Source organism: Lonchura striata, chromosome 11 (genome assembly GCF_050655825.1).
Source record: "Lonchura striata isolate lonStrDom1 chromosome 11, ASM5065582v1, whole genome shotgun sequence".
Taxonomy (NCBI): Eukaryota; Metazoa; Chordata; class Aves; order Passeriformes; family Estrildidae; genus Lonchura; species Lonchura striata.
The window spans coordinates 24272888-24296973 of record NC_140713.1 but is presented as its reverse complement, the minus strand read 5'-3'; the positions used below and the strand labels follow the sequence as shown (position 1 = coordinate 24296973).

Genomic DNA, 24086 nt, shown 5'->3' with positions numbered 1-24086 from the left:
TGGTGTGTGCAGGAGACCAGTGATGTTCCCTCCCCAGACCCCTTGGCAGTCCTTAACACGCTGTTCTCTCTCTGCAGAGACCTCAGAAGAGGAGGACGCCCCTTCCTTCGCTCCCTCCAGCTCCGTTGATGGCAATAACACAGACTCAGAGTTTGAGAAGGGTTTGAAGCACAAGCCCAAGGCCCAGGAGCCCCCCAAAACCATCACCCCGGTGAAGGATGAGTATGAATTCGATGAGGATGATGAGCAGGACCGGGTCCCACCGGTCGATGACAAACATTTGCTGAAAAAGGATTACAGGAAAGAGACTAAAGCAAACAGTTTCATTTCCATACCCAAAATGGAAGTGAAAACTTATACTAAAAATAACACAATTACACCAAAGAAAGCTGCCCACCGCATCCTGTCGGACAGCTCGGACGAGGAGGAGACCAGCGTGGCCGTGGGCACGGGGGAGAAGCTGCGCCTCTCCACCCACTCCATATTGCCCAGCAGCAAAATTCGGGAGCCCGCCAGCGCCAAGGCACCCAAGGAGAAAAGCAAAGTAAAAAAGAAGCGGAAGAAGGAGACAAAAAGCAAAGAGGTTCGGTTTGGCAAAAAAAATGACAAGTTTTGTTCCTCTGAATCAGAGAGTGAAAACGTGGAGAGTGAGGAGGATGATAGAGACTCTCTACAGAGCTCTAGCTGTGTAAAGGACTCAAGGCTAGTGCTAAAGGAATCCTCCTTGTTTAACTCTCTGTCTGCCTCATCGACCTCTTCACATGGGAGTTTAGCATCCCAGAAACATAATCCCAGTCTTACAGAGCAGCACTCCAAGCACTGGAGGACGGACAATTGGAAAACCATATCTTCTCCAGCTTGGTCAGACGTCAGTTCCCTATCGGACTCCACCAGGACGAGGCTGACGAGCGAGTCAGACTACTCGTCCGAGGACTCGAGCTTAGAGTCACTAAAGCCAGTCAGGAAGAAACCAGAGCACAAAAAGAAAAACACCCCCCACAACCCTGTTTCTGAGAAAAAGAATTCATTCCATAGCAATGTGGATGGAGCAATTCCAAAGCTGGACAAGGAGGGGAAGGTTGTTAAAAAGCATAAAACAAAACACAAACATAAAAACAAGGAGAAGGGACAGTGCCCCATCAGCCAAGACATTAAAATAATCAAAACCTTTTCTTTTGAGTTTGAGGACTCTAAACAAAAGCCTGAGAAAGGCTTGATAGTAGAGACAGAAAATCCAGTTGAAAACAAGTTGAAAGTGTTAAAGCACGATCGGGAACATGGTAAGAAGGAGGAAAAGCTCCCCAAAGGTAAAGCAGAGGAGAAGGAGTGGTTGTTTAAAGATGAGACTGGAAAATCCTCAAAAGAGGAGAAATCATTAAGAAAAATCAAAGATGGTAGTAAAGACCTGAGCAAATCCTTCAGAGAAGGATTGAGTAAATCAGAAAAAGAGAAACCTGTCAAGGAGAAATCTCCCAAGGAGGAGAAGCCGAGAATACACAAGGAGGAGAGAAAGAAGAAGTCAAAGGACAAGCAGTCCAAATCTGAGAAGAAAAATGAGCTGAAGGAGGAGAAGGTTTCTAAACTAGAGAAAGAAAAATCCTTCAAGGAGGAGAAGGAAAAATGCAAAAAAGAAAAACTTTACAGGGACGAGTCTGGGTTTGATGAGTTTAATAACAAAACTCAATTTGCCGAAAGCGAGGACACGAAGTTCAGCCTTTCGGACGATCAGCAGGAGAGGTGGTTTTCAGACTTGTCCTCTGATTCATCCTTCGATTTCAAGGGTGAGGACAGCTGGGATTCTCCAATAACAGATTTCAGGGAGATTAAAAATGACACCGTGGCAAAGCTAATCATAGAACCTGTGAAAGAGGAAATTAAAGACAAGAAAAAGGAAAATAAAATTAAAGAGAAGAAGGAATACAACGAGAAGCGGAATGAAAAGGACACTTTCCTAAAGAAGAAGGAGAGGGATTACGTGGAGAAAAGCTCTGAAAAGAAAAAGGACCAAACAGACAGACACAAAGTTACTCCCAGTTATTTACCTGAAAAGGATAAGAAAAGGAAGGATTCTGTGGAGACTGGCAAGGAGAGGAAAGAAAAAGACACAGGTGAAACCAACAAAGACAGAAAAGATTCCTCTGACGGCTCCAAAGAGAGAAAAGATCCCAAGACGAAGCAGGAGGAACCCTATCGAGATGACTTCAAGGAGTATGGCTGTGAAACATTCTTCAAGGATAAGTCTGACCCTGAGTTCAGTGGCAAAACCCTAGAGAGTTGGGAGAGGCACCATTCTGGGAAGGAAAAGGAGAAGAAAGATGCTCCTGATAAAGAAAAAAAAGAAAAGGTGAAGGCAGAAAAATACAAGGAAAAATCCAAAGAAGGCGACAAGGAGAAAAATGAAAAAGCCGCTCCAGAGAAAATCCTGAAGGACAAAGAACTAGAGAAGAGTTTTAAAGAGAAGAAAGAAACTAAGGAGAAATACAAGGATCTTCACAGTAAAGACAAAGAGAGGAAGAGCTCCTTCGACCAGGTGAAGGAGAAGAAAGAGAAAAACTTCTCCACAGACAGAGACGATTTCTCCGAGAAGAAGGATGAGAAGAAGGGCAAGGAGAAGAGCTGGTACAGCATCGCTGACATCTTCACGGACGAGAGCGAGGACGAGAGGGACGATTACAGCCTGAGCGGGTTCAAGGTCGGCGACTCGGCCGGCGGCGAGGCGCATCGCCTGGACAGCCTGCAGGACAAGGACGACGGCGCGGCGGCCGAGAAGGAGCTCTACCCCGACAAGCACCGCAAGTACTCGTCCGACCGGCAGCACTCGGAGAAGCAGAAGGATAAGGAGTCCAAGGAGAAGAAAAAGGACAAAGGAACATCGGAAGGGGGAAAGGAGAAGAAGGAGAAGAGTTCCTTTGAGAAACACAAAGAGAAGAAAGATAAAGACTCCAGCGAGAAGTATAAGGACAGGAAGGAAAGAATGTCCATAGATTCCACTCAGGAGAAGAAAAACAAGCAAAAGCTCCCAGAAAAGGTTGAGAAGAAACACGCCAGTGACGACAAGGTGAAAAGCAAACATAAGGAGAAGCCAGACAAGGAGCATTCCAAAGAGAAGAAGTCTTCAAAAGGAGGGGAGTCGGAGAAGAGCCTGCTGGAGAAACTGGAGGAGGAGGCTCTGAATGACTACAGGGATGACTCCAATGACAAAATCAGCGAGATCTCCTCTGACAGCTTCACGGACAGAGGGCAAGAGCCAGGACTCACCAGCCTCTTTGAGTCTTCTAACCTCTCTCTCACCGACGCCGCTGAAGAAAAGTTTAAGGACTCTCTCCCTTTACCCTGCCTTCAGGATAAGCTCAAGGAGAAGGAGAGGCACCGACATTCCTCATCCTCCTCAAAGAAAAGTCACGAGAAGGAAAAAGCAAAGAAAGAGAAGACAGAGAAAAAGGAAAAATCAGAAGAATTCAAGGACTCCAGCAGCAGAAAGGATTCCACTCATTATGAAAAGGATTTCTCTGTGGATGGGGAGGCTTTTGGCTCTTCCTACAACATGAAGGCAGACGCTGATGAGGAACCGGAGAAGAGCATTGATTACTTATTTTCTGAAAAGAAGGATAAAAATGATTCTGAAAGAGAGCTTTCAAAGAAGGCGGAGAAAGAAAAGACTTACGGTTCCAGCACCATCAGCACAGCTAAAGAGAAAAAGAAGCGGGATAAACACAAGGAAAAATGGAAGGAGGAAAAGGAAAAGCACAGGGACAAACACACAGATGGCTTCTTCAAACATCACAAAGATGAGCCAAAGTCAACACTGAAAGATAAGGACGGGCCTCAAGTTACCACATTTAAAGATAAATCTAAGGAGGACAACCTCAAATTCGGTGAGACCAAACTGAAGGAGAAGCTTAAGGAGAACCAAGACAAAGACAAATCAGAGTCCATAAAAATAAGCAATGGGAATGAAAAAATAACCCTTTCCAAAGACAGCGGCAAGAAGGATGCCAGGCCAAGGGAAAAACTTCTGGGAGATGGTGATTTGATGATGACCAGCTTTGAGAGGATGCTGAGCCAGAAAGACCTGGAGATTGAGGAACGCCACAAAAGGCACAAGGAGAGAATGAAGCAGATGGAGAAAATGCGGCACAGGTCTGGAGACCCCAAGTTAAAGGACAAACTTAAAAGCTCAGAGGATGTGCGCAAGAGGAGCTTGGATCTGCCAACCAAGAAGCCGCTAACGCTGGACACGCAGCTCAAGGACAAGAAACTCAAAGAGTTGGGTCCCCTAACTCCTATCCTGTCACCAGAAAACAAGGCACAGCCTGCTGTGGGGACAGACTCCAAGGACTGGATCACGGGTCCTCAGCTGAAGGAGATCCTCCCAGCATCTCCCAGGCCAGATCAGAACCGGCCCACGGGCGTCCCGACCCCGGCATCCGTCGTGTCCTGCCCGAGCTACGAGGAGGTGATGCAGACGCCCAGGACTCCGTCGTGCAGCAACGAGGACTACACGGACCTGATGTTTGAGTGCGCGGACTCTCAGCACTCGCTGCCCATCTCCACCATGTCCATGAACGCCTGCTCTCCTTCCTTCTTCGACAGATACACCAACGTTCCCAGCGGGCTCCCCGAGAACCCCAGTCAGACCCCGACTCGCACCATACCCTCCTCAAACCTCTACCGTTCCATCTCAGTGGATATCAGGAGAGCGCCCGAAGAGGAATTCAGTGTTGGAGATAAGTTTTTCAGACAGCAAAGTGTCCCAGCAACATCAAATTACGACTCTCCTGTGCAGCATTTAATGGAGGAGAAAGTTCCCCTTCCCTCTGTTCCTGCTGAGAAGTTCCAGTGTTTGTCTCCTGGGTATTACTCCCCGGATTATGGCGTTTCCTCACCCAAAGTGGAAGCTTTGCACTGCACGCCGGGAGTCGTCAGCGGGGTCGCCCAGTCTCCCGAAAGTGTCTTTTCTGGTTTACAAGCAAAATCCTCCCCTTCGCACAGGGATGAGTTGCTGGCTCCTTCAGTGGAAAGTGCTCTTCCCCCCGACATCGGCATGCCCTTGGATACCACGGAGGAGCAGCAGGCCACTGCCTCCATCATGCCACCAGAATCCACCTACCTACCACCCATCGAAGAAAACCATTTTAGTTCGGGAATGCCCGAACAGAACAACATAGACTGGGATAACCCTCCTTCCCGAAACCCGGACACCGCCATTCCTCCCAGCCTCATGGGCAACCCCGCAGAGCACTCTGTCGCCTGGTCCATGGGCTCGGAGCTTCTGATGAAATCTCCCCAGAGGTTTTCCGAGTCCCCTAAACCTCCGCTCTGTTCCCTAGAGCCGATTCACCCCGCGCCAGTAGCCTTCATTCCCACAGAGACTTCCTACCCCGTTTCTCCCATCTCATACCCTCTGTCAGTGTCTGAACCGAGGCTGGAGGAAGTTAAGGAGGATGCTGAGGAAGCAGTTCCAGGAGAAATTGCAAACGCTGAAGAGCAAGCTCCGTACATGTCCCCTACTAGGTTAGACACCTTCTTCAACAACTGCAAGCCTCTTCCAGAAGAAGCACCAGAGATCCCTCCAGAGCCCCCGTGTGTGCCAGCAGAACCTCAGGCCGAAGTCGTTGCTGCACCAGAAAACAACTACTTGGAAAGCAACAACGCAGCACCTGCGAATGCGGAGGAGGCGGTGACATGGCCCGACCCCTTCACCAACACCGAGGATGAATTGGACCTTGGCCCCTTCTCGCTCCCAGAGCTGCCACTCCAGCCTAAGGACGTTGCAGAGACGGAGATGACCGAGGCAGAAGCGGTGGAGGAGAGCCCAGCAGCAGCTCCAGAAGCGAGCACTGGGATCATCAAAGCCGGCGCGTCCGTGATAGCATCCGGTGAGCCGGAGGAGCCGCCGGCCAGCCAGGCAGCGGCCACCCTGCCCACGGACACAGAGCCACCAGCAGAGGAGCAGAAACCAGAAGTGGCCACACAAGAAGCCTCCTCGGAAGCGCTGACAGCTGAGGAGAAGGCAGCGGAGGACTCGGACGCGCAGGTGTTCCAGCAGACCCCGTCCGAGCCCGCGCAGGCAGAGAGCAAAGAGGTGGAGGCCGTGCACGAGGAGCTGGCATCGGCCGGTGGGGTGGCAGAGGGCAGCTCCCAGCCCTGTCCTGTGCCCGTGGCCGGCTCCGAGGCCGGCGTTCCTCAGGACGGTGCCGCGGCCCGTGGTGGGAGCCAGGCCCCGCCACCCCAGGCGGACGCGCCTCCCAGCAATGCGCAAGCAGAAATCGTGGAACCAGTACAAAAACCAGTAGCAGAAGCTCCCAAACCACCCAAAATAGAAGAGATTCCTCAGCGGATTACCAGGAACCGGGCTCAAATGCTCGCCAACCAAAACAAGCAGAACGCCGCCGCATCCGAGAAGGAATTTCCTCCCGTCTCCGCGCCCGTCACGCGTGCCAAAGGCCGCATCACGGAGGAGGACGATTCCCAGGCTCAGCACCCGCGCAAGCGCCGCTTCCAGCGCTCCAACCAGCAGCTGCAGCAGCAGATCAACACGTCCACCCAGCAGACGAGGGAGATGATCCAGCAGACACTGGCAGCTATCGTCGATGCCATCAAACTGGACGACATCGAACCTTACCACAGCGACAGGTCCAACCCCTACTTCGAGTACCTCCAGATCAGGAAGAAGATTGAGGAGAAGCGGAAAATCCTGTGCTACATTACTCCCCAAGCTCCGCAGTGCTACGCTGAGTATGTCACCTACACAGGCTCCTACCTGTTGGATGGCAAACCCCTAAGCAAGCTCCATATTCCAGTGGTGAGTCGCCTTCTCTCTTTTAGCCTCGGGAGCTGTCCCCCCCTCACTGTTACAGACACATCCAAGTTGTCCCCATGCCCTGTCACCACCTTGCAATACCAATGTGCCCCAACCTGCCTTTAGAATATGACACCAAACCTGAGCCTGGCTAAGTGCCTGGCTGTGTGATAAATGCAGCCCCCGAGTTGCTGCATTTCTGCAGAGATGACCTTGGGCTGTGATGAGGGACCTGAGGTTTGGTCAGGCTTTAGAGCAAAGTTTGTAAGAATCCTCTGGATCTGAGGCTGGAAGGTAAAACTGCTCTTACAGCAGTGTAGTACAGGATAATGATCCTGGAACATGGGAAAAAGATGGCTCTTAACTCCTGCCATCATTTTCTCAGGCTCTGCTCTTTGACTTGGCACTGGGGTCAGCATTTCACTGCTGTGCTGCAGGAGCAGCCTCTCTAATACAAATGCATCAATAAACTTGGTGCTGCAGGTGATAAATCTGGGCTTCAGGCTGGAAGAGGAGGGTCAGTGTGACCAGGCTGCATTCCTTGCTGCACGCCCTGCCCTGCAGCACGAGGGCGGGTCAGGCTCTGGTTGTTCTTGCCAAGTCCTCACCCTCACCGAGTCTGAGCACTGGCAGGACCTTGTCCTTGGCAGAGCTTCTCCACGATCTCCACAGGCACCCCATGGGATGTCCCTGCCCCCTCTGTGGCCAGCACACATTTTGGGGGGCAGGCAGCCCCCGGGCTGTGCCCCACACAGGTCCTGCTCTCACACCCCTGCCTGTGCCCGCAGATCGCGCCGCCGCCGTCGCTCGCGGAGCCGCTCAAGGAGCTCTTCAAGCAGCAGGAGGCCGTGCGGGGCAAGCTGCGGCTGCAGCACAGCATAGAGCGGGTAAGGGACACTCCAGCTGGGCCCGAATTTCCCCTGCTGGCGAGGCTGAGCCTGCCACACTCACTGCTCTGCTCCTCCTCAGGAGAAGCTCATCGTCTCCTGCGAGCAGGAGATCCTGAGGGTGCACTGCCGGGCAGCGAGGACCATTGCCAACCAGGCCGTGCCCTTCAGTGCCTGCACCATGCTGCTGGACTCCGAGGTGTACAACATGCCTCTGGAAAATCAGGTCAGTGCCTGCCTCACTGGTGAGGATGGGCCTCAGGGGCTCTGCAAGACCCTGAGGGAGATGGGCTTTTCTGGAGGGATGGAGGGAAGCATGGAGGCAGGAGTTGCTAATGCTCTCCGTGCTCAGGTCTCCCACCACGGCACACAGGTGCAAGATGTCACCTCCCCCAGAGGGCAGGGTTAGATGGGAGATTGGGAAGGAATTGTTCCCTGTGAGGGTGGGGAGGCCCTGGCACAGGGTGCCCAGAGCAGCTGTGGCTGCTCTATCCATGGAAGCGTCCAAGATCTGGTTGGATGCGTTTTGAGCAACCTGGGATAGTGGAAGATGTCCCATGACAGGGGGTAGAAGGAGGACTTTAAGGTCCCTTCCAGTCCAAATTATTCTGTGACTTGGAACATCATTTGTCTAATTGAATATGGGATGCAGGGGGTTCCTGTCTGTCAGAAGCAGAGATGGCTCAGCTTTATCAGTGAGTCTTGGGTCCCTCCACCCTTCCTGGTCAGCATCATCTACACACTGGAAAGGTTTCCTTTACACTCTGGGGTGTCTCTTCCTGTGGAAGGAAGGGAAGAGAAACATGACACTGCTGCATTGCAGGAGGGATCCTGGGATTTATTAGCGAGGTGTGTATCGATCCAGGAGCTCTGATTTATCTGTCGACATTTCCCAGCCAAGTGTCTGTGCTGCTGCTTTCCTGGCGTCAGTTGAAGGAGTCAGAGGGGTGCAGGAGCCTTGATGGGCTGCCATGGACAGATTCCCTGCAAAGCGAGGAGAAACAGGGAGTATGTGCACATGGGTGCATCCCCTCCTGAGGCTGAATCCCTGGAAAGGGCTGCAGGAGCAGCTGGCAGCAGTGATGTCCATCCTCCCTCCCTGCAGGCACCACGGTTCTGAGGAGTGTGTGCTCCAGGAGGGGCTTGAATATGGTCTGTGAGTAACTGCTTAAAGTACGAAACTAATCCTAATCCCTCCCTTTGCTGTCCCATCCTTAGGGAGATGAAAACAAATCGGTCAGGGACCGTTTCAACGCGCGACAGTTCATTTCCTGGCTGCAGGACGTGGATGACAAGTACGACCGGATGAAGGTGAGAGCTGTGGGAGCCCCGTGCTCCAGGCAGGGACATTCCAGGAGGGTTCTGCCCATTGCTGGAGCCTGGGAGCTGCCTTAGTGGTTTCCAGCACAGAGTGGGTGTCCAGGGATTGTCAGGGCAGCATTGCATGGGAGTGGATGCTCTGGAGTTCAAACCCAAATTTTTGGGTTTGTCTGGGCTCCTGCTCAGCAGAGATTCCAAATCCAGGTGTCCTGTGTGTGGCACCCCTTGCTGCATTGAACACCGTGCCCACAGTGGCTGCGTGGTCCTGCCTTTGCCTGCCACTCAGCCCTCACGTCCCCTTGTTGTTTCCCGATCCAGACGTGCCTGCTCATGCGACAGCAACACGAAGCAGCTGCCCTGAACGCGGTGCAGAGGATGGAGTGGCAGCTGAAGGTGCAGGAGCTGGACCCCGCGGGGCACAAATCCCTCTGCGTGAACGAGGTGCCCTCGTTCTATGTGCCAATGGTCGACGTCAACGATGACTTTGTGCTCTTGCCGGCATGACAGTTCCAGCCCAGGAGACATCTCTGAACACTGGCAAGGACGGGAGCGCTCCGAGGTCGGGCGGTCGAGCTCACATTCACCCTTAACCGCTTGCTGATGAATCCCTGGTCAGAGGAGGAGGAAGCAGCTATCGGCAGAAAACAAAACAATAAGAAAAATAATTGCACTTTCTTCACGACGTGTCCCTCGCTTCCGGACTGCCGCGGGGCAGCGGGCCGGGCACAGCTCCTTCCCGCCGGCGCCCGCGGCGGGGAGGCTCCGGGCAGCGCGGGCAGCGGGCGCTCCGCGGCCCCGGGACTGGCCGAGGCGCGGAGGGACGAGGCCAAGGACACCGTGTGTGTGTTGCAGAAGCTGCTGAGCGGGGCCAGCAACCACGTGAACCATGTACTTGTGAACACCGTGATTTCCAGCTCTCCGTTTTCCACCGGGCGCGGATCTCCTCTCGGAGAAGCTGCAGTAGGAAACCATGGGGGAGAGGGGTGGTGGGGGGGGGGGGTGTTTGAGTTTCTCGTTCCATCATGGGTATGTCTAAAAAAAAAAAAAAAAACAAACAAAAAAATGCTACAAAAAAAAAATCACAAAAAAAAAAAAGGAAAAGCAATTAGAAACAAAAAGGACAGTGTCCACGTTGGGCAGCGGCGGCTCCGGAGCGAGGAGAGCTCCGGGATGTGCCGGTGGCCCCGCAGCAGCCGCTGGGGACGGGCAGAGGAGCCGCCGGGGCGGCACGGCCGGGGAGACGGCGACGCAGAGAAAGGACTTTGCCAACTGTGTTTTTAATGGAGTAAAATCCACGTGGTTTATATATTTTTTCCTTTAATCTTGGGCATTTCGTTTCTCTTTCTGAGAACATAACTTGAAAACACTACAGAGCCAATACTCATATAAAGAAAAATTGTATCCCATAAATGCTGTACAGTTTTTATATACATTAACAATGTACTTTTGCTGCCTTCTAGATAATTTATTTTGCAACACATTACTGCACAGTTGTAAATAACTTATGTACTGTAACATCACTTTCAGTTATGTGTAAAGAAATAAATAAATTAATTAAAATTATCTTTGTATTTATAGTTTAGCCTGGGCAGCAGTTTCCCTGTCAAGGAAAAGGTTGCTCAGATCAGCTGCCCATGGCAGGAGATGGAACGAGATGAGCTTTAAGGTCCCTTCAACCCAAACCATTCTATGATTTTAAGCATTGTTCTCTCTTTTCCATGCCTCTCTGTGTGCAGTGGGTTTGGAACCCTCCAGGGGTGGGTCATGAGGAGAGGGGACCCCCCTGTGTTGGTGAATTCACTGCCCCCAAAGTGACGGAGCAGGAGATGCTGGTTTGGGGTTGCAGAGTCTGGACAGGGATGGGTGGATCCAGGCAAACTCAGTTCTCCCTCAGCAGCTCCGGGATGCAGCTGGAGGCAGATCCCAGTGCCTTTCCAAGGCCTCTGTGCCTTCCTTCCTCCTGCCCAGCCTTTCCTGATGGCTGCAGCTGCCATCCCCAGGCAGGAGCGAGAGCTGGCCCCCCACTGCCAGCTCTGGCTTCTCCAGCTTTCCCTGCTGGGGACCAGGGAGGACCCCTGGATTCAGCGCCCAGCTCGCTGCCATCAGCTTTGCAGCCACTTGAGGAATTTTCCACGGTCGGGGCAGGGGGATCCTGGAGGATTTCACTCCAGGGCATCGCAGCAGCTTCGCAAGAGCCACGAGGGTCCCTCCGTCCCCTGCCCAGCCCTCAGCCCCTGCCTTGGCATTGCTGGCAGCAGGACTGGGGCTCACACAGCCACAGCAGGATGGGCAGTGCCATGTCCCAGCTGCAGCCAGAGGGATTTTTCCCTCGTGCTTTTCCTGAGCTGTGGGGATGAGTGTGATGGGGCACTGGAGCCAGTGAGAGTGAGAGCTGCTCCTGTGTCAGGGGCTTCAAGGAAGCAGCCACAGGTAACACTTGTTCTTAGATTAATTTCCATCCCTGTCTTTATTTTGTTGAACAGCCATAAATTTGTCTCTAGTCACAGAGAGGCCTTTTAGGAGCACGTAAAGCTGGAAAGTCCCACAGGCTCATCTGGCCACTGTGCTGGTGACCTTGGGAGTCTCCAGGGTCAGTTTTCCTCCTGGTGCTGCAACTCCCAGACGTGTGCGGGGGTGAGGATCCCTCAGAGGGAGGCAAAAAAAATTCAGATGTTATTTTTTAGTGTGATTTTTCAATGCGAGTTTGGTTTGCAGGTGTGATTTTTCAGTGTGATTTTCAATGTGATTTTGCAGATGGAGTTTTTCCACCATTGCAGGTCTGAAGCTGAGCACCCGAGTGATGCTGCTGCCCCCAGAAATCACATTTGTGAGTAAATTTTAGAAGGAAGAGGGAAATAAAGCCTGTTTGCAGTTTGGCTGCTCTGTTGGCTTTTCCCACGGGCTCACGTGGTGCTGGGTGCCAGCACGTTCCCTTCGCAGAGGGGGTGTCACAGATTGCACTGGCCCCCTCTGGGGTTTGGGGGACCTGGGTGCCTTTGTGGGTGTTCACAGACGGGTCCTGGAGCCCCCGGCTGCACCCCAGGACCCCCAACAGCAGCTGGACCCCCAGTCCTGAGAGGGAGCACCGTGGGGAGGGGGAGCTGAGCTGGGGGACAGGCAGGGCTGGGGGAGAGCAAACTGGGCTGAGCTGGGGGAACGGGGCTTGGAGAGCCAAAGCGGGCGGCTGGGAGGGGGCACACCAGGCTGGGGGTGCAGCGAGCCGGGGGAAATGGGTCCAGCGTTGGGGGGAGCAAACCTGGATTGAGCGGGGAGAACCGGGCCGGGGGTCGGGACCGGGACTCGGGGGTGTGAACCGGGCTGGGGATCAGGACCAGGGCCGGGGATTGTGAACCGGGCTGGGGGTCGGGAGCAGGGCCGGGGTTTGTGAACCGGGCCGGGGATCAGGACCAGGGCTGGGGATTGTTAACCGGGCTGGGGGTCGGGAGCAGGGCCGGGGATTGTGAACCGGGCTGGGGATCAGGACCAGGGCCGGGGATTGTGAACCGGGCTGGGGATCAGGACCAGGGCCGGGGTTTGTGAACCGGGCCGGGGATCAGGACCAGGGCTGGGGATTGTTAACCGGGCTGGGGGTCGGGAGCAGGGCCGGGGATTGTGAACCGGGCTGGGGATCAGGACCAGGGCCGGGGATTGTGAACCAGGCTGGGGGTCGGGAGCAGGGCTGGGGATTGTGAACCGGGCTGGGGAGACAAACCAGCCTTGCGGGGTGATCAGAGCAGGACTCAGCCTCGTGCTGCAGGGGTATGAACCGGGACTGGGGGGGTCCGAACCAGGGCTGGGGGTTCTGAACCGGGGCTGGGGGTCACATCCGGGATTGGGGGAGTCTGAACCGGGGCTGGGGGCCCGAACCGGGACTGGGGGAGTCTGAACCGGGACTGGGGGTACGAACCGGGACTGGGGGAGTCTGAACCGGGCTGGGGGAGTCTGAACCGGGACTGGGGGAGTCTGAACCGGGACTGGGGGAGTCTGAACCGGGACTGGGGGGGTTTGAACCGGGGCTGGGGGGGTTTGAACCGGGGCTGGGGGGGGTTTGAACCGGGACTGGGGGAGTCCGAACCGGGACTGGGGGGGGTCAGATCCGGGGCTGGGGGTCGGATCCGGAGGGAGCGGTCGGGGCGGCGCCGCGGGGCGGGTCCGGCCGGTGCCGCCCCAGCCGCCGGCGCCGAGCCCGAGCGCTGCGGGTGGCGGTGGCGGTGGCGGTGGCGGTGGCGGTGGCCGCGGCGATGGCGCTCGGGGGGTCGCGGCCGCGGGGCCGGCGGGCGGCCGGGGGGTGGGCGCCGTGCGCGGCGCTGGCGCTGGGCTGGGCGCTGGGCTGGGCGCTGGGCGCGGAGCCCCCGCACCGCTGCCGCCCCGACGCCGCGCTGCTGCCGCCGCCGCTCCGCCGCCTCGGCGGCCCCGCGCTGCTCCGCGCCGCCGTCCCGCGCCTCCGCGGCGGCTGGAGCCCCTGCCAGCTGTACCGGTACCCCTCCGGAGACCCCCGCCCCAACGGCACCGGGCCCTGCACCCGCGGCTGGCACTACGCGCTGCCCGCCGCCGGCCTCCGCGCCAACCTCGTCACGCAGGTGGGCACGGGGCTGGTGGGACCGAGGGGGTGCCAGGCTCCCGGAGAGTGGGGGACCCCCGCGCGTGGGGCGTTCGGCGGCGCCGAGGGGACCCAGGGGTGCCGTGGGTAGAGGAGGGGTGCAGGGAGGGGCCTGGGAACGCTCTGGGGTGGATACCTGCGAGGAGTCCGGGGGAACAAACTGGGGGGTCCCAGCCAGCAGAGCCTGCGGGGGGTCCGGTAAGGATCCCACGGGAGAGCCCTGGATGTGCAGGGGGAGCAGGGACCCCCTGGAAGGGGTTTGGGGCTGGCTGGGGGAGCCCTGGGGAAGGGCGCCGAGGGGCTGGAGGGTGTCCAGGGCTCTTGGAATAGCCGGTAACGTCCCCACATTTCTGTTTGTGGGGTGGGGGCTCTCCAGGAGCCCTGCAGCGCCATCCATCCCAGCCCTGTGGGCAGTCAGGGGGTCTGCCAAGCCCCCCACGCTGACACCTCCCTGCTGTGTCCCCACAGTGGGACCTGGTGTGTGCCTCGCGCTGGAAGGTGCCCCTGGAGCAGACCACGCATCTGCTGGGCTGGACGCTGGGCAGTGTCACCGCCGGCATGGCCTGTGACAGGTAAGGGGGGTTCCCGGGCAGCCCCCGCGGCAGGGGGCACCGTGCCCAGCCCCTCACGGCCCGTCCCTGGCAGGTTTGGCCGCCGTGCCACCTTCCTGCTGTCCCTGGCACTGGCCGTGCCCGTGGGCCTCGGCGTGGCACTGGCTGTGGACTTCCTCATGGTCCTGGTGGCACGGCTGCTCTTCGGGGCCGCGCTGGCAGGAGCCTTCCTCGCCCTCTACGTGGCACGTGAGTGTGCTGGGGGCATCCGGAGCGGGTGGGGGCTGAGGATGCTCCTGCACGCCCTGGGCTGCGGGATGCTCCAGGGTGCAGGATGCCCGCGTCCTTGGCACCCACTGTGGCCCCCTCGCCCCCTGCCAGGGCTGGAGCTGTGTGACCCCCCGCACCGGCTGGGGGTGACGATGGTGGCCGGATTCTTCTGGATCGCCGGGGAGCTGCTGCTGCCGGGGCTGGCCCTGCTGTGCCGGGACTGGCGGGTGCTGCAGGGCGCTGTCACCATGATCCTGGCCCTGCTGGCTGCCAGCTGGTGGTAAGGACCCCCCGGGACGGGAGCTGCGTGGGGCTGGGCTGTGCCCTGGGGCTGGTGCCAAGCTCTTCCCAGCCCCGGACACCCTGCCCGGGGCCGCGGTGGGGATCAAAGGCCACCCGGGGCTCTCCAGAGGAGTGGGAACCCCCCCACCCTGGGTAAATGTTTGCTCAGGTTTGGAGCTGAGGGTTTCTGGGCAGCGTTGCTTTGAAACCAGGTGGGAAGGTCGGTGCTGGAGGGTGGCCAGGCCCGTGGGCAGCCCCGTGACCTGACACCCGTGCCCCAGGTGCCCCGCACTGCTGCTGGAGTCACCGCGCTGGCTGCTGGCCACACGGCAACTGGAGAGGGCCAGGAAGACCCTGCAGGCACTGGCTGAAGACAACTGCCCCCAGGACAGCCTCCTCGCGGGTGCGTGGGGGGACCCCGGGGGCGATCAGCCCCATCCCGGAGCCGTGGCTGTGCGGGTGGTGTAACAGAGCCGCCCTAGCCCGCTTTCCCCTCTCCCGGCAGAGCTGGAGGCCCTGTCCGAGGGGCCCCCGGGGCCCCGGTACCACTCGGTCTGCGAGATCTGCGGCACCAGGGTCATCTGGAAGAACGGCGTCATCCTCGGCTTCGCGGCGTGAGCGGCGGGGCTGTCGGCGGCGTGGCCGTGGGCGGGGGGGTCCCGCCGGCGGCCCCCTGACCCCGCTGTCCCTCAGGTTCATCGGCTCCGGCATCCGGCACTGCTTCACCCGCAACCTGGTCCCGCACCTGCCCCACTTCTTCTCCTCGCACCTGGCGCTGGTGGGCACCGAGGCGGCCGCCTGCCTCTTCGTGTGCCTGACGGCCGAGCGCTTCGGGCGCCGCGCCATCCTCCTGCTCTGCACCGTCCTCACCGGCATCTCCTCCCTCCTGCTGCTGGCCCTCACCCAGTGTAAGACCCCCGCGGGACCCCCGGCCCGCCGCCCCGGCCAGGGGGACGAGAGGGTGCAGAGAGGTGGCTGCGGGATTTGTGCCCTGATTTGTGCTTCACCCCCTCCCAGACCTGCTGGAGCTCATCGTCCTGACCCTGTCCGTGGTGGGCACGGCCGCCTCCCACGCCGTCACCATGCTCAGCATCTTCTTTGCCAGCGAGGTTCTCCCCACCGTGATCAGGTAAGGGGGAGCTGCCCCCCTCTGTGCTACCCCGGAGCGGGGGGCACCGGGCAGAGCCCCCTGAGCGTGTTCCTCCCGCAGGGGCGCCGGGCTGGGCCTGGTCGTGGGGGCCAATTTCGTGGGCAAGGCGGCGGCGCCCATCACCGCCATCCCCAACAGCCGCGGCTTCTTCCTGCACCACGTCGTGTTCGCCTCCTTCGCCATCCTGGCCGTGCTCAGCATCATGTTGCTGCCCGAGAGCCAGGGCCGGGGGCTGCCCCAGTCCCTGCAGGACGGCGAGAGCCAGCGCCGCCCGCCCCTGTTCCGCCGCCCGCCCCGCGAGGACCACCTGCCCCTGCTGGCCCCCCACGCCATCCCGCACGACTATTCCCGCCTGGCCGCCTCCGCCAAGAGGATGCTGCGCTCCCCGGACGCCCCCCGCGAGATGTAACCGTGCCCCCCGCGCTCCCCGGGGCTCTCCCTGCGGCTGGGGTAGGGGGCCGGGCAGGGACCCCCGCCCAGGGATGTTCGGGGAGCAGCAGGACGGGCGGGCTGGGGGAGCAGCGCTCACCCCACGGGGGGCCGGATCCCGCCCCAGGAGCGGCGGTGCCGGGAGCCGCGGGGCGGGGGTGAAGCCCCCCGGGGGTGCTGCTGGCTCCCAATAAAAGTGCCTTGTTTCTACGGGTCCTGGTGTGGGGGGATCGCACACCCCGCCACCGCCCCCCGCTCTTTATTGTGGGGGTGCCCAGGGGTCTCCTCACCCCCTCCCCGGCTGTGTGGGGCTCCCAGGTTTGCTGAGCTGGGCTCTGCGGGGCGTTGTGTGTGTGCGCGCCCTGCGCGGAGGCCGCTCGTTGCACACGCGTGTGCAAAGCCGCTGCAGCCGGGCATCCTGCGCGGGTCCATTCCTGAAGCCGCCGCCTCTGGGCATCTTCTGTGTGTGTGTGTGTGTGTGTGTGTGTGTGTGTGTGTGTGTGTGTGTGTGTGTGTGTGCGAGCTGCCCGCCGCCCCGTCCCTGCCCCAGCCCCTCCCTGGGCAGGGGCTGTCCCCTCCTGCCCCCCGTCCCCGCTAGTGCCCGTAGAGGTCGGCCAGGCGGCGGAAGCGGGGCCCCCACTCGCTCAGGTAGTCGTAGTCCTGGTCCTCGTCCGTCAGGCTGGACACGATGGAGCTGAGGGGGCTGGCGACCGAGCCCGAGCCCTCGTAGTCGTAGATGAGGGCCGTGTCATAGGGGGGCACGCTGGGGTCGCTGTCAGCCGCCTCCAGCCCCTGCAGGGACAGGGGGTCACCGTCACCCCTCCGGCCATGGGGAACCGGCGGGGACCGCCGGGCCCTGACCCACCTCGTTGATGAATTCCTCGATGTCGGAGGGGCTGCTGGGCAGCCTGCGGGGGGCCACGGGGGTCCCGGAGCTGAGCGGGGCGTCCCTGCGCAGGGGGGGCTTGGCCCGGGGGGAGAAGAGCTCGGGGTGCCGGAGCTGGTTGATGTCGTAGGCGTCCTGCGGGGCCGGGAGGGGTTTAGAGGTGCGGGGCTGAGCTGCGGACCCCCGAGACCGCCCCTGCCACGGGCCCTGCTCACCTGGTCCTCCTCGCCCCCGCCCTGCTCGTCGTAGTTGAGGATGTTGTCGCGCATGTCGTCCCGGGAGCGCTGCAGGAGCCCCTTGCGCAGGGCCCGGCGGCGGCCGCGCACCCGCGCAGCGCCCAGAGCCGCCAGCGCTGCGGGGACACGGGGACGCGGGGACACGCGTGTGGGCGCGGGGACACGCGTGTGGGCACGGGGAGGCACGGCGGGCACGGGCGATGGCTGGGGCGGGATGCAGTTGTGCTGGGATGGAGGTAGGGATTGCGGTGGGATTGCGGTGGGATGGGCAGTGAGGGAAAGGAGGGGTCCGGATTGCGCTCAGAAGGGGCTGCTGGGTAGGGGGGAGGCTTTGAGGGTCGTGGGGAGGGGTGGGTGGGAGGCCAAGGCCAGGATGGGGTGCTGGTGGGGTCAGGGTGACAGAATGTGCTGGGTGGGGGTCAGGGTGACAGAATGCGCTGGGTGGGGGTCAAGGTGACAGAATGCGCTGGTGGGGTCAGGGTGACAGAATGTGCTGTGTGGGGTCAAGGTGACAGAATGCGCTGGGTGGGGGTCAGGGGGACAGAATGCGCTGGGTGGGGGTCAGGGTGACAGAATGCGCTGGGTGGGGGGTCAGGGGGACAGAATGCGCTGGGTGGGGGTCAGGGGGACAGAATGTGCTGGGTGGGGCTCGGGAGGGGTGGCCAGGACCAGCACAGGGCTGGGGGGCGGCGGGGCGGGGTGGAGGGTGGGGGAAGGACTCCGGGGGTCTCGCTCACCGAGGAGGAGGATGGCGCTGCCCAGGATGATCGTGAGCGCCCCGAAGGTGATGCCGGCCCCGGCGCTGGCCGCGGCCAGGGCCCCGTGCAGGCAGGTGCCGTCCCGGCCGCAGCGGCACACCGAGACGTTCAGCTGCTGCTGCTGCTCCCGCGGCGGCGTCCCCGAGTCCCGCAGCAGCAGCGGGAGCGAGTACGGCCCCTCGGGCAGCTCCGCCAGCACGGCCAGCACGGCGTGGGTCACTGCGGGGTGGGCAGGGGGTGAGCGGGACCCTCTGTGCGGCATCCCCCCCTCCCCGGCTGGTTTCTCACCATTGAAGCGGGCGATGCTCCAGTTGCGGGCGAGCTGGGGGTGCTGGGGGCTGAGCTGGAAGTGGAAGGGGGCTCCATGGGGGGGTCGGTCATCGTCGGTGGCCCCCAGGAGCAGGGTCCCCCCGCGTCCCGGCCGCCCGCAGAGCACCCCGGCCGGCGGCTGCAGCTGCGGAGCGTGGTCGTTCACCTCCAGGATCTCGATGGAGAGGGTGCCGGTGGCCGAGAGCGGGGGCTCGGCTGCGGGGGACAGAGCGGAGGGGTCAGCGGGGGCAGCGGGAGCGAGGGCGCGGCGGGGGCGGCTGCTCACCGTCGTCGCGGGCGAGCACCAGGGCGATGTACCAGCCGCCCTGCAGGAAGGCGGACGGGTGCAGCAGCTCCCGCTTGGTGCGGACGGTGCCGGCGTGAGGGTCCAGCTGCAGCCAGCCCGCGGGGTCGTAGAGCAGCGCGTAGCTGTGGGCGAGGGGCTGCGTGAGACACCAGCCCCGCCGCGGGGGCCGCGGGAGCGGAGCGGGACTCACGAGAGGCTCTGGATCTGCTGCGTGTCGGGGTCGCTGGCGGTGTAGGTGGTGATGGGGGTGCCCGGGGGTGTCCCCTCCAGGACGCTGATCCGCCGCGGGTTCTCGCGGAACACGGGCGCCTCGTTGACGTCCCGCACCCGCACCCGCACCGTGGCCAGCGCCCGGGGGCTGGCGGGGGCCGAGGGCTCCAGCGGCCGCTCGTTCTGCACCGACACCGTCAGCTCGAAGCGGTCCCGCACCTCGTGGTCCAGCGGCTGCCAGAGGGGCCGGGGGTCAGCCGAGCCATGAGACCCCCGGGGACCCCCCCGGCTGCCCCGTGCCCACCTTGACCACGGAGAGCACGCCGTCGTTGGTGTGGGGGTCGGTCCGGATGGCGAAGGCGCCCTCGGGGTCGCCCTCCAGGATGGTGAATTTGGCCAACCAGCTGGGCGAGCCCGCCAGGTCCTTGTCGTGCACAAAAACCTTGCCCACGTCCACGCCGGCCGCCTGCTCCTCCACCTCCATGGAGAACTGGGGGAGAGCGGTGTGGGGCTGCGCTCTGGCCCTTTGGGGTGCTGCAGACCCCCGGGGGCGGCAGCTCCCCCCCGCTGACCCCGGCACGTCCCCGTGTCCCGGCTGTTACCTCCTCCTTGGTGAACTCGGGAGCGTTGTCGTTGATGTCCTCCAGGTAGATGACGGCCACGGCCGTGGTGGTCAGCCCGTCCCCGGACATGTCGGCCGCCTGCACCGTCAGGTTGTACACCCCCATGGTCTGTGGGGAGTGAGGGGGCCAGAGCTGAGCCCCCCCAGTCCCCAGGGAGCACAGAGATCCCCCAGCCGCTGCCCACCCACCCTGTCCCCACGCCTGCATCCGCTCGTGGGCAGGGCTGTGGTTTCACCCCGTGGGGTGTCCTGAGTGTCCCCCCAGCCCCGTCCCAGCCACCCCACGCCTCTACCTCCCGGTCGAGGCCGGGCCGTGCGGTGCAGATCTCCCCGGTGGTGGCGTTGATGCTGAACATCCCGGCAGCGCCCTGCTCCAGGATGGAATAGCGCAGCGCCGCGTTATCCGTGTCGGGGTCGTCGGCGTCCGTGGCATCCACCGTCATCACGCAGGTCCCTGCGGCCCAGCAGCGGCCGGTGGGCGCTGGCCCGGGGCTGGCTCGGTGCCGCAGCCCAGCGCCCCCCGGCCGGACCCACCTGGCTCAGCCCCCTCCAGCACGCGGCCGGTGAACACGTCCTGCCGGAAGAGCGGCCGGTTGTCGTTCTGGTCCACCACGATGATCTCCAGGTCAGTGGGGTCCTCCAGGGTGACCCCGCCCAGGTCCAGCGCGAAGGCTCTCAGCTGTGGGAGCAGAGAGGGGGGGTCGGGGTCCGGCTGGGGACCCGGGGAGGGGCTGTGGGCACCCCGGATCCTCCTTACCCGGTAGCGGTCGTGCTCCTCCCGGTCCAGCATGGCGTTGAGGAAAACCTTCCCGCTGAACTTGTCGATGGAGAAGATGCCCAGGGGTTCCTCATCCACCCCCGGCCCTTTGATGCTGTAGATCACCCCGCCGGGCTGCTGCTTGTCTGACTTGATCTACCCAGGACAATCAGGGCTGGGGGTCCCAGGCTGGGGGTCTGTGCCCCTCTGGAGGTGGCCCTGGACATCCTGCCCGGGATGTCCCCGCTCTGCGAGCCGGGAGAGGGGCTGGGGGCTCTCACCTACCTGCACCAGGAGGTGGGGGATGCGCTTGTGGTTCTCCGAGACACTGATGGGGGGGATCACCCAGGCCCTCTTCACCCGCCGGGGAGCCTCGTGCTGCCGCCAGGCCTGGGGGGCTGCAGCCCCCGGCTGGGCTGGGCTGGCACCCTGGGGGGACACGGGGCTGCCAGAGACCCCAAAACTCCGGGCTGGGGTGGAGTGCCAGGGCAGTGGGCAGGGAGCTGCACCTGGGCAGGGTGTGCACAGGGGGGTACACGGTGCTGGAGTGCTCAGTGCTGGGTCCCCGTGGTGGGGTCGGGGTTGGGTCTGAGATCAGCCAGCTGCCCCAGGAGCTTTGTGTCAGTGTCCCCTGCCACCCCAGTGTGATGGTGGTGGGTGTCCTGCTGGGTTCACCAGGACAGGGTGCTCCACAAATGACCCTGGTGGTGCCCTGGGTATGGGCTGTGCCCCACAGGACCCCGGGGGGGTACCTCGGGCAGGCAGCACCGGCTGTGGCCTCCCCTCCGTGTCACTGTCACCACACAGGTGTGGCAGCGAGGGCTGGGGGGTCAGGGATCAGTTTGGGCTGTCGGTGTGACCCTGGGGGACAGGGTTGGGGTGCTGGGGGCAGGCACAGGGAGTTGAGGGCCTGGGATGGAGCTGGGAGTTATGAGGAGGAGATTCGGGGTGGAAACAAGGCGAACAGGAGTTGTGGCAGGCTGCAGTGGGGTCAGGGAGCTGTGGGGGCAAGGATGGGTTATGGGGCTGTGTGGGACCGAGGGCCGGGATTTGGGGTGATTGTGGGGGGGCCTGGAGCCATGGGGACTGTGGGAGCTGGGGGTAGGAGGGGGCAGAGAGGTGTGAAAGCAGCTGCTGACGCCCCAGCTCCGTGCCACCCTCGTCCTGGGCCCGGGGACAGGCGCTGTCCCCTCCCCGAGGAGGGAGCACGTCTGGGCAGTGCCAGCCTTGCACCCACATCTGTGCCCAGCTGTGCCCGCAGCGCTGGCTGCCGGGGCTCCCTGGAGCCCCCGGGGCCGTGTGTGCCCTGCTGGGGGACAGGGGAACGGGGCAGTGGGGCTGGCTGTGCCAGGGGCTGTGGGGAGGGGGGCTGTGGACCAGCCCCACGGGATGGGCAGGACAAGGGGCTGCTCCTGAGCCTCGGGGGCTGCGCTGTGGCCTCCAGGGCTTTCTTTGTGCCCTCCTCCGGCAGGAGAAACCCCCCGCCCGTCCCTGGGGGCCGCTGGAGCTGGGGGGGATGGGGATGTGAGGGAGGGACGCTGTGGGGCTGCCCTGCAGATCCCCTTTCCTCTCCTTCCCTGCCCTGAAGCAGCCGAGCACGGGGTCCGGGCCAGAATCCCAAGGGCCCCGTGTGGCTCAGGCCGGGGTGAGGGGCTCTGGGGGGGGCGTGAGTGGGCAGGGGGCGTGCAGGGAGGTCTGGGACCAGAGCTGGGGTGGCAAAAAGAGGAGCAGGGTGTCTTTAAGTGCCTAACCCTCCCGCAGATCCCATCTCAGCCCATCCCGGTCACGGGCTCAGGCAATGTGCCGGAGCCGCAGGCCCCCCCCCGCCGCCGCCATCTGTGGGGTGGGAAATGCCTCAAGAGGGGCTCCGAGCCCCCATCACCCCCAGCCCCATCCCCGCCGCCCCCAGGGACGAGTTTCCACGAGGTCTGTTGTCCGGCCGGCCCCCGGCTCTGCGGGCGGGCTCCCCGTCCCAGCCAGCCCTCCCGGGGCACGGAGCCGGGGTCCCCATCCCCGCCCGGCCCCGCCGCCCGGGGTCCCCGCAGCCCTTACCCGAGCGCAGAGAGGGGCGAGCAGGCAGGCGAGGAGGAGCGGGGGGCCCATGGCGGAGCGGGGCACAGCCCGGCCGCCGGCCCCGAGCTAAAATAGCGGCGGGGCTGGCTGAGTGACAGCACAAGTGCTGCGGGCACCGGACCCCCCCGCGGGCAGCTGGCCCCGCCGCCCCCGGCCCGCAGCCCGCACCCCCGGCCCGCCCGGCCCGCCAGGGGCCCGCCGGGAGGTGCGGGGGCCGTGGAGGGGTGCGGGGGGCGCGGGGGGGTCCCGCGGCCGGGCCGGGGAGCGGGGCCGGGGCCGGGGCCGGGCGCGCAGCCCCGGGCAGGGCGGGCGGAACGCGGCAGCTGCCGCCGGGCGCGCTCCGGGGATGCCGCGACGGGGCGGGCGCGGGGGAGACCCGGGCCCGCTGCCCCCCGGCTGCTCCGGCGCCGGGACCGGCACCGGCACAGCGACCGAGACACGGACGGGCTCCGACACCGACAGTGGGACGGGGGCCTGGAGCTGGACCGGGACCAGGATCAGGACCGGGACCGGGACCGGTTCTTCCCGTCCCGCTCGGCCGCTCCTCCCGCTGGGGCGAGCCCGCCCGTCTCTCCCCAGCCGTTCCCGGTGCCGGTGCCATCTGTGTTGGCGTCGGGGCCCGTCCCAGAGCGGAGTCGGGAGAGGGACCGGCGGCGTCCCGCGTGTCCCGGGCCCGCCGGGTTCGCACCGGGCGGAGCGGGCGGGGCCGCTCCGGGAGTCCCGACGAGGCTCTCGGTCCCCGCTGCCGTCCCGGCGCAGCCCCCCGACCCCCCGGTCCCGGTGCTTTCTCCGACCCCCGCGGCCAGTCCCAGCGCTGCCCTTGACCCCCGCTGCCGGTCCCGGTGTTTCCCTCGAGCCCGGCTGCCGGTCCCGGTGCTTCCTCCGACCTCCGCGGCCGGTCCCGGTGTTCCCCCGAGCCCCGGTGCCTGTCCCGGCGCCGCCGCCGTGCCGTGGCACCAGATGGCAGCATCGTCCCGGCCACCGGGCCCGCTCCCGGCCGTCCTCGCAGCCCGCGGTGCGGCACCGGGGAGCGTCCCCCGCCCGTCGGCGCGGGGTCCCGGGGGTCCCGGTGCAGCAGGGATGGAGACCCACGACCCCCGCGCAGGGCCAAGGGGTCGAGGAGCTCTTGTCCTCCCGGGAAACCGAGTCCTGGGCTTGGCAAGGAAGTGAAAATGTGCCGGTGACACCGGTGGCACCACCGCGTCCCTGCTCGCAGCTGTGGGGTCAGCACGGTCCCTTCCCTTGGCGATTAATGCCCTGGGTGCCCCCGGCGCGGGTCGCCAGCACGGGGATGGGGCACAAGGCGTGGGAACAGTGGGAACAGGGATACAGGGATACAGGAGGAGGGGGCGGGATGTGTCCGTCCATACCCGGGAGCTGCGCGCTGCTGGCGGGGCTGTCGCTGTCCCCACGGACGTGTCGCGAGTGGGTGAGCGTCGGGCACGGGTGACCCGCGGCGCGGCTGGGCCGTGGCGTGGGCAGCGGCGCTCATTGTCCGTGTGTCTGTCCCATCCCGTCCGTCCGCCCCGCTGCCCTGTCACCCCGCGTCACTGTCGCTGCGGCGCAGGGATTTGGGGTCCCAGCCCAGGACTATGACTTCCCGTGCTGCTCTGGGTGCTGGGTCAGCCGATTTTGGA

At 62.6% G+C, this 24086-nt stretch overlaps 3 protein-coding genes across 14 annotated transcripts in view; 2 read left to right on the top strand and 1 right to left on the bottom strand.

Moving 5' to 3' along the window:
- The window catches only part of ANKRD11 (ankyrin repeat domain 11), a 136302-nt gene extending 125729 nt beyond the window's left edge, over positions 1–10573 (top strand). For all 11 annotated transcript variants that reach the window (XM_077786396.2, XM_021526920.3, XM_085589987.1 and 8 more), the window contains 5 exons: positions 78–6805; positions 7591–7689; positions 7772–7915; positions 8908–9000; positions 9328–10573. In XM_077786396.2, the coding sequence (XP_077642522.1) occupies positions 78–6805; positions 7591–7689; positions 7772–7915; positions 8908–9000; positions 9328–9513 (7250 nt within the window). In that variant the 3' untranslated portion in view covers positions 9514–10573. The remainder of the gene's footprint in view (positions 1–77; positions 6806–7590; positions 7690–7771; positions 7916–8907; positions 9001–9327) is intronic.
- A 398-nt stretch (positions 10574–10971) lies between these two features.
- Positions 10972–16503, top strand: SLC22A31 (solute carrier family 22 member 31). 2 transcript variants are annotated; one of them, XM_085589993.1, is made up of 9 exons: positions 10972–11836; positions 14078–14181; positions 14255–14409; positions 14542–14710; positions 14994–15115; positions 15218–15326; positions 15406–15620; positions 15730–15841; positions 15923–16503. In XM_085589993.1, the coding sequence occupies exons 1-9, from the start codon at positions 11810–11812 to the stop codon at positions 16269–16271; spliced, it is 1362 nt and encodes a 453-aa protein (XP_085446119.1). In that variant the 5' UTR covers positions 10972–11809; the 3' UTR covers positions 16272–16503. The 2 variants fall into 2 exon arrangements, with proteins under 2 accessions (XP_085446119.1, XP_031361762.2); XM_031505902.3 differs by lacking the exon at positions 10972–11836 and adding an exon at positions 13236–13589.
- Positions 16504–16505: 2 nt separating this feature from the next.
- On the bottom strand, positions 16506–22572 carry CDH15 (cadherin 15). Its single transcript, XM_021526990.3, has 14 exons — positions 22429–22572; positions 20662–20805; positions 20377–20532; positions 20154–20298; positions 19913–20073; positions 19600–19728; positions 19302–19487; positions 18978–19231; positions 18767–18909; positions 18460–18696; positions 18151–18390; positions 17393–17529; positions 17157–17312; positions 16506–17083 (listed from the first exon to the last, which is right to left on the bottom strand). The coding sequence occupies exons 1-14, from the start codon at positions 22477–22479 to the stop codon at positions 16886–16888; spliced, it is 2337 nt and encodes a 778-aa protein (XP_021382665.1). The 5' UTR covers positions 22480–22572; the 3' UTR covers positions 16506–16885.
- Positions 22573–24086: the final 1514 nt, after the last annotated feature.